Source organism: Callospermophilus lateralis, chromosome 7 (assembly GCF_048772815.1).
Source record: "Callospermophilus lateralis isolate mCalLat2 chromosome 7, mCalLat2.hap1, whole genome shotgun sequence".
Taxonomy (NCBI): domain Eukaryota; kingdom Metazoa; phylum Chordata; class Mammalia; order Rodentia; family Sciuridae; genus Callospermophilus; species Callospermophilus lateralis.
In genome coordinates this window covers 10,881,924-10,891,295 of record NC_135311.1, presented here as the reverse complement: position 1 = coordinate 10,891,295, position 9,372 = coordinate 10,881,924, and the positions used below count along the sequence as shown (strand labels likewise).

Genomic DNA, 9,372 nt, shown 5'->3' with positions numbered 1-9,372 from the left:
ATCCTGTTTGGTGTTCACTCAGGAAAGAAGTAGAAAATTTCCACAAAGAAATAGAAAATATAAGGAAAAAATAAGTGTTTTTAGTTTCTGACTTTCCAGTGTTGCTGACATCATCAGCTCTAAGATTAAGATATCTGCTGCAACAAGAAAATCCAGAGAATTCATAAATGTAATTTCCTTTTACTTGCAAATTTTCGGACTTCTCTTGACTTTCTCCACATTCATAGATTATTTTTAATACATGCTTTTTATGTAATGTCTATAGTTTTGGGTTGTACTAATTGGTAGAAATGGGGAAAATACTTTTACTCCATCTTCTTAGAAGTAGAAGTCATATTGCCATCAGTTAGTCTATGACAGTCTTCTAAATGGAATGAGTAACATCTGTACTTTCAAAGTTTTCAGTTAGGTAAACAGAAATAATTAGTTAAAGCATGTAATAGGCTAAAAGATTTCATTAAAAACTCAATGGCCAAAGGTGATTTAGAACAATAGTATTTTGGTTTATATTTCTGAAAATATAAAGTTAAACAAAGACTTTGCAATAGATGGATAATCATAATTAACAGTCATTTGATAAAAATCAGAAAACTTAAACTTTTCAGAAACTGAAAATTTGAATATTTGGGGCCGGGGCAGGGATACTGGGGATTGAACACATAGGCACTTGACCATTGAGCCACATCCCCAACTTATTTCATATTTTAGTCAGAGACAGATTTCATTGAGTTACTTAGCACCTCACTTTTGCTGAGGCTGTCTTTGAACTTGAGATTCTCCTGACTCAGCTTCCTTAGCTGCTGAGATTATAGGTATGCACCTCTGTGCCTGGCCTGAAAATTTGCATCTTACTGAAATTCAATGACTACATTTGCAAGCCAAGTAAATTCCATTTTGTTTTTGAGAAAGCAGAAAAAGGAACAAGTAAAATTATTTTCTAAGAAATAATTAAAAATATTTTTGATGGTAAATCTATAGGCTATAAACATTAGTACACAATTTGAAAGAAATTCAAAAAATTGAGTGGCCACTGCTATAAATAAACAAATGCTCTTTCATATATTTTCTATATTTCTGTGAATAAAAGTTTTTAGTGTTCCTGTGTATAAACTAAAGTACTTTGAAAGAAAACTGACTTATCTATGAATTAAAACATTTTGCAACAAAATTGACCCTGAATTGTTTTGTTTTATCCAAAATAAATATGAGTCATGGATAGCTAAAGTAATTTGTTAAAGTAATATTTTTATTCAATAACAGTTTTACATTAAAATTTTAATTGATGGACATCTAGGCTGGTTTTGTAATTTGACTATTGTGAATTATGATGCTAATAGTAAATATGGGTGTGCATATATTATTATAGAATGATGACTTAAATTCTTTAGGATAAATACTGAGGAGTGGTATAGCTGGGTCATATGGTGGTTCCATTTTTAGTCTTTAGAGGACTGATACTGATTTTCATAGTGGTTGTATTAATTTACAATCCCACCAACAGTGTAAAAGTATTCTTTTCCCTCTACAACCTCTCCAGAATTTATTATTATTTGTATCTTTGATGACTAAAATTCTGACTGGTGTGTGATGAAAACTTAATGTAGTTTTGATTTGTATCTCCCTAATTGCTAGATATGCTGAACGTGGGGCGGGGTGGTGGTGGTGGTGGCCATTTTTATTTCTTTCTTTGAGAGGTGTCTGTTTATTTCACTTGACCCTGTATTAATTGGGTCATTTGTTTTCCTGGTGTTAAGATTTTGAGTTCTTTATATATTCTGGATATTAATCCTCTGTCAAAAGAGTGTGTAGAAAAGATTCTCTCCCATCCTGTGGGTTCTCTCTTCACATTCTTGTTTGCTGTGCACAAGCCTTTTAATTTGATACCATCCATTTATTAACTTGGCATTATTTCCTCCGTTTTAAGGGTCTGTTATGATTTAGATATTAGGTATTCTCCCAAAGCTCCTATGTGAGACAATGCAAGAACCTTCAGAGGTGAAATGTGAAATGACTGGGTTACTGGATCCTCACCCAGTCATTGAATTCATCCCCTAATAGGGATTGACAGAGTGGTCACTGGAGCAGGTAGGGTGTGGCTGGAGGAGGTGGACATTAAGGATGTGCCTTTGGGTTATATATTTTGTCCTTGGTCACTATGTATTTGAACTACTATACTGCCACAAGATATTACCAGAAACTGGCATTCCAACTCTGCTATTTTCAAAAGTTCTTCCAAACACCCCTCCACGGATCACCTTGGTCCAGTGGTTATCAGTTTCTCTTGTCTGATCATTGTTAAGTGCTCAGCACACTAAGGTGTATTTCATTTTTCATGGGCACCATTTTGCTTTCCCCACAAAGACATAAACCCTTTGAAATAAAACTCCATTCCTTATATTTTTCTGAGTATTCCCACAATAATTAGTGTAGTCTTTAACATACTATTGGTCCTTAAATATCCAGGAAGGGAGTCAGTTATTAGAGAAACTGTGTTGGTAGTGAGTGGTGTCAAAGAAAATCAGAGCCAGACAGTAACTAAAATAGCAAAATGGATTTTATTTATGAAATATTTTAATAGAGAGAAAGACATCTCAGTTTAACAGTGGGCTTAATTCTGGACATGGTACTCTGGGATGGTTTACACTGAGCTACATCCCCAGTCCTCATTTTTTTTTTTTTTTAAATTTTTGAGACAAGGTCTTGCTGAGTTGCTGAGGGTCATGGGTCTTTCTACGTTGCTGAAGCTGGCTTCAAACTTACACTCTCCCTGCTACAGCTTCCTGAGTCACTAGAAATTGTGGACATGTAGTACCACTCCTGCCTTGGGCTAAATTTTTTATACAATATGGGACAGTGAGGACTTATAATCATGAAACAGAGTTGGATAATATCAGGATAAAACATTATTAACAGGAAACATTGGGAGGTGGGGGGTTCGTACTAAAGAGATCCAACAGGATTCTTGCTGAAGGCAGCCTGGGATAATTAGACATCCATCACCTGGGGAATGGCAGCGGAAGAGGAATTTGCTCAGATATTGGGGGTTCTCAAATGTCAAGAAAGGGGATTCTTCTAAACTGAACTTGCTATAGGGGGCCAATACAAGCCCAGGAAGTATGGACACGGAAGCCCAGGGTCATTTGAGAAGCAGGCTTAGAGGAGCCTGTCTGAAGTTTGGTCAAGAAGAGCAATTTTTTTTCAGTGAGAAAGTGAATAGAATGAACATCGTGATCACAATTTCATTTGGTCTTCCTGCCAAAACATTAATTCCAAAGTAGCAGAAAACCTTGTTTATGGGCAGGATGAACTCTGCAAGGTTTAAATCCCCAGAGATTTCCAGAAGCATTTTGTAAGTCATGCATCATACAAAGCCCTACACCTAATGAGAGCAAATTACAAAGTTAGGTGGAAAAGTTTTTGCTCCCTCTGATGAAAGAGAAGAGTAGTCTCCTGGGATCTCCTAACCAGAACCAACCCTCTAGAGCTAAAGGAACTTAAGCTCTGATAATAATCAGAGAGTATCTCTAAACCCATAGAAAGGAAGTCTCTATTTTAGTGGGTGGTTAGGACTGATCACTGAACATATGGCCAAGCCCCATGCCTCATATCGCAAGGATTTTATGGAACCATAAAATCCTGAAGCTTTTACAAACTCTGAATCCTCGCTCACTTCCCAGCTGGGAAAATTCAAATTCAGCAGGTGCAGTGATTTTCCTAAGGTCACTAAACAAGCAGTGATAAAAGTAAGAATTCAGACTCAGGCCAGCACTTTTCATACGAAGTCAATGTCTCCTTTCTGAGTGGAAAACGAAACATGCTTCCATCCTCACTGTGGAGACTGTCATTTGGAGGAATATAACTGTGATGATGACTTGGTGTTGGAAGTTAAGAAAATACACAAGGTAGGAAACTGTTCCAGGTGGATTGACTCTCTTCTGGTCATAATCAATTGTGATCACTAAAAGAAAGAAAAGGAAAGACCCGTCTTTGAATTTGTATTGACGATTGTTTGCATTTTCAAAACACTGCTGAATTTATTGATGGCTTTGAAAACAACCATTACAACCCGGTTGTGTAGGAAGGGGTAGTTTATGCTGTGTGAAATCAGACTGTTTTCACACAGTGTGTTAGAGAGATCATGGGTTTTGATCCAAGGACTCCAGAGATCAAAACAGTTCTTTATTTTGCCAAATGTTCTATTTTTCCTTTGATACACTTAATCTTTTAGTTCTAGAGTCCACATAATTGCCTCTCTGGTAGACCTACTATATATAGTCGAGCATGCTTAAAAGCTGAGGTGGGTGAAGTTTTCTATGGATGAGATGAGTTTTTCACAACAATTGAGGAAAAACAGAAGGGACCTGTTGGGACCTAATATATCTGGGAGGGAAAGGATACTTTTGAAAAAGCCCAGAATGCTTCAGAAAACTGATTATCAGGGAAAGTGCAACAATAATCTGCAAGTGGATCTGGAAACCAGAAAAACTCAGGTTAAATTTGGATGCTAAGGAGGTTTATGCTAAATGGCTTCAGGAGAAAACCCAAGGTTCTATAATATACCTTTAGGCAAGAGAAGAGAAAAATACTATGACCCCCCTCCAAGATGATTACACAGATACTCACAGACAAGAGGGTGGGGGCTACCATGGGAGAAAGGGAGACTGGAAGGAAAAGTCCTAGATAGGAGGTAAGGAAAAATTAGGTCATGTGATTCATGCATGCCTATGTCAGCGTCTAGACAGGTCTGAGAGAACAAGAGAATCAAAGGAACTTAGAAGATACTCTTCCTGGGGTTGTGGATCATCCCTGGAACCATTATAATTTACACCATTTTCCCACACGGCTTGGCTGTTGGTGATCAGTGGGATTCTGCCACGAGAATGCTTAATCTTAGCCAAAACTAAACCTAACTGGAGTGGAAAGTTTGTTCATCCACATATTCGAAAGTTACATTGCAGAATAACAAAGAAAACCAGAAATTGTGCATAGATTAAGCACTTTCGAAGATTATTACCTCATCCGTCCAACATTTACTGAGAATTATTATCTTCTTAAACTGTCTTATCACCTTGAGAAATACATAAAAATATAGTTTGGCCTCTTTCTTCAAGGAGAAAGCACACAATAAATGAAAAAGAATATTCAATTAAAGACAAAGTAGCTTGATTTTAGCCACGAACATGACTAAGGAAAATAATTACAGCTGCTCCCACACATTTTCACAGTTGTCCTCGGTACTTCATATTTATGGTGTGAAAAGAAAAATCAATAAACATTTGAAAGAATTTGGAAAAAATGTGATATAGACTCTATAAATACTAGTTATTAAATATACTGTCCTGTGGGGAAGGTGAAACAGTAGCTCAATGTAATACAAAGCTGGATGTGTACAATATTAAGACAACTTGTTGCAGAAGTAGAGGAGGACGAGAGTAAATCATGTGTAAACTCTTGAAGAGTTCATACAATGACAAATAGCCTTTATCATTTTGGATGTTGATCTTGGCATTGAGGAAATGGACAAAATCTCACTTGCCACCTGTTCCACATTTGCATAATGAGTCTGGTTAGTAACACCATCACATGCTCTAATTAATCACTATTAATCCTAAGAGTCTGATGTGTCCCTACTGCCTTCCTTCTCTCTCCTCAGAGTAGCAGCAAGCGAGCATGTTCTTTCATTTATTTTAATACTGAAGGGATTAAATATCTTCATAAAGGTATTAATGACTGAGTTTCTCCAGCAATTATAAGCCATCATCCAGATTTAGTCCTCAAAAGACTAGAAAAATCAATTCTTAATCTTTCCTCAATAGATATCCATAAACCATGTGTTATGGGGAAGTTGCTGTGTTGGATCTTGACTCTAGTAACCACTCAGTGTTTTTTTCCAGTATTAAAAATCTTTTCCAAATGTGGCTCTCCCAATGAACTTCATTTGGACTATTTTTTCCCTTATTATACTACTGGCAAATAAAATTATCTTAAATAAGTCAGATTATGCCTTGGTCGCATAAAAAGTGCTAAACAATTAGTTGCTGAATAAAAGAATGAATGCAGAGAGGAAAAGACATCATCTATATTTGCATGTTTTTGCTAAATAAAAAAGCAGTTGGTAACTATAGCTCTGATGATTTGCTTGATTCACATTATTACAGTTTTCATCTGCGGATATCAAAGAAGAATGGAGAATTGAATGCTTATTTTTTTTTTTTTCCAATTTCAGACAAACAATGAAGTTCAATCAGACAGTCCTGAAGGAATTCATCCTGGTTGGCTTTTCTGCTTACCCGAATGTTCAGGCCTTCCTCTTTGTGATCTTCTTTTGCCTCTACCTGTTCACCCTGGCAGGTAATCTGACCATCATGGGACTAACTTGGGTGGACAGATTCCTCCACACCCCTATGTACCTCTTCCTGAGTGCTCTCTCCTTCTCCGAGACCTGCTACACCTTGGCGATCATCCCCAAGATGCTGGCAGATCTGCTGTCCAAGAGCAGAGGTATTTCAGTCACAGGTTGCGGCTTGCAAATGTGTTTCTTTTTGGGACTTGGGGGTACGAACTGCATCATCCTCACTCTGATGGGGTACGACCGCTTCCTGGCCATCTGCAACCCTCTCAGGTATCCCCTGCTGATGACCAACGTTGCATGTGCACAACTCGTGGCCTCCGCTTGGGCCGGAGGCTTCTCTGTCTCCCTGATAGAGACGGTCCTGATCTTCAGGGGTTCTCTCTGCTCACCAAACCTCATCAGACACTTCTTCTGCCACATGCGGGCAGTCGTGAGGCTGACCTGCAGAGACAGCGACCTCACGGAATTCGTCGTCACTGTGATCTCAGTGTCAGGCCTGCTGGCCACTTTCCTGCTTATCCTCCTGACCTACGTGTTCATCCTTTCCACCGTCCTCAGAATCCCCTCGGCCGAGGGCAAGCAGAAAGCGTTTTCCACCTGTGCCTCCCACCTCACCGTGGTCATCGTCCACTTTGGTTTCGCATCTATTGTTTACCTGAAGCCAGAAGCCTCGGGGGGAGACGACACACTCATGGCTGTCCCTTACACGGTCATCACTCCTTTCCTCAGCCCCATCATATTCAGCCTCAGGAACAAGGACATGAAGCAGGCTTTTAGAAAGGTCATGAGAAAGACAGATGCCTTGAAAAAGTAACCTTGGATCATTGCTGCTGATTTCAAGTATGGCTTAATGTCCCCCAGAATATACCAGGACATTTACTAAGTGACCTCCAGACCAAGTCCCAGAGGGGCCTATACCTTTTGCCCCCCTTTCAGCAATTGGGATATGGAAACCCAGTGATTGAGAATGGAACGTACACCGTGTCAGGCAGGCCCTCTGTTGTAAAGGAAATTATCCGTCCCTCTACTTTCCACTATCAGAGGAAGAACACTTCTGTCGACAAGGGGATTCTGGCAGTCAACCTTTGGGTGTCCTTCACCATCCATGAGTGAGAAAAGAAAGGATACAAAAGGAAAAACACGACTTCTGCACTGAGCGATTTCTTCAATATCTGAAAATGTAAATGTTGGATTTTTCTGGGGGAAATTGTAATGCATTGTATTGCACTTTCCAGGAGATAAACCATTTCTGTTGAGAGATATATAAAAACCATCAACTGGCTGCTTGTACCTATCTGGATGTTTGCATGCATACACAGACAACAGATATACACACATGAGCACATACACACATATATACATATTTGTTAAGTGTTCATGCTCCACTGATTACTAAATATTTTTAATAACACGGTGATCATGACTGCGGCCTTCCAATGCCTACCTTCTGTGAATATGGAAAATCTTGAAACGTGTTTTATCTGAGCAAACAAGACACAGATGCCTACAAGTTCAATGAAATAGGGCACCAGGGATGTGAGAAATGTGTCTCCATTCTCCAGCAATATTCAAAAGCAAATGTTAACGAGCTTTGTCATGATATTGAGTTATTTCACAAAGTATTTGGAAATAATTTTATCAAGGTATAAGATGTGTAAAAGGGGAAATCAGAAGATTGCGGCCTCAATTTTTCATGTTACCAGAAACCAAAACAGAAGCACTGTGAAGTTTAAGTCAAAGAATAGTGAGTGATTGTATTGAAAATTGAGACATAAATGCTTAGTGAATTTACCAAATCCTTTCTCAGTTATGCTGTTAACCAACTCTGTGGTTTTAATGAAAGTTATAAATTTTGTGCTGGGACTTGGTATAAATAAAATTTGAATGAGAACTATTGGAGTAATTTTCAACTCTACTTTATAACAGTATATACTTTATTGTATACTGTATGAAGATCAATAAGATAATAGATGAAAATAGCTATGTGTATCAGCTGATTAAGTTTACCTCCTACTGTGACTCTCTTTCCTTACCTGGGATATTTTTCATGACACAAATGCAGCCAGAATCTATGCTATCTTCAATCTGCAGTCACTGCTTGCAGTAGCAAGAATGTTTCTTTTCCTTTGGCTTCACTCCTGACATTGTGTTATTCAATCTAGGGAAGATACAATCTTGAAAACAAATTATAACAATTTACTGTCTCATGGCAGGGGCAAAGAATGTTAAGCCTAGACTCAAAAAGGGGGGTTGTTATCCTAAGTGAAATAAGTCAGACATAAAAAGACAAATATTGCATATTCTTTCTCATATATGGAAGCTAACAAAATCTATCTGAATGTAGAATTGTGATTACTAGAGTCTGAGAAAGGGGAAAGGGAGGAGTAAGAGATAGAGGTTGGTAAGAGGTACTCAAACCAGTTGGAAGGGTTGGGGCAGTAGCTCAGTGGGAGATCAGCTCCCTAGCATGCACAAGACCATGGGTTTGACCTCTAGCACCTCAAAAAATAAAATACAATAAAAATAAAACTCAGATGGAAGAAGTTCACGTGTTCTACAAAACTTTGTGGGTAGCTACCTAACATGTTATATATTTTATGAATAACTGTAAGAGAAGAGCTCAAAGGTTCCCAGCATATAGTAATTAAAGAGATGGAGGTATTGACTGTCCATAATTTATCAAGATACACTGTGCACATGTATTAAGATAAATACCTCATAAATATATAAAATGATTTTATCTCCTTAAAAAAATGTTTAAGGAGATGAAAATGTTAACTCTCCTGATTTGATCATTATATATTGTATACATGTGTTGAATTATCACACTGCACCCTATAAAATGTATGATTAAAATTATAATACATAAATAAGTGAAGTCTAGACTTGGGTTTCTGAACCTGAATTTAGGCGAATTAACCTGTTTTTGCTTGGTGTATTGACTGTGGGCAGGGATTGTTAATTACCTACTTAATATCCATGGATAAGCTAGAAATAGTTACATGGAAACTGGAAATACC

The 9,372-nt window shown here is 37.9% G+C and overlaps 1 protein-coding gene across 1 annotated transcript; it reads left to right on the top strand.

Annotated features, from left to right (window-relative positions):
• Positions 1 to 6,233: 6,233 nt before the first annotated feature.
• Positions 6,234 to 7,166, top strand: Or10x1 (olfactory receptor family 10 subfamily X member 1). Its single transcript, XM_076863469.1, has one exon. It carries the CDS (start codon positions 6,234 to 6,236, stop codon positions 7,164 to 7,166), a length of 933 nt encoding a protein of 310 aa, XP_076719584.1.
• Positions 7,167 to 9,372: the final 2,206 nt, after the last annotated feature.

What these genes read in the sequence shown, in the direction of transcription:
- Or10x1 (XM_076863469.1), top strand. Translation starts at nt 6,234, where the DNA reads ATGAAGTTCAATCAGACAGTCCTGAAGGAATTCATCCTGGTTGGCTTT.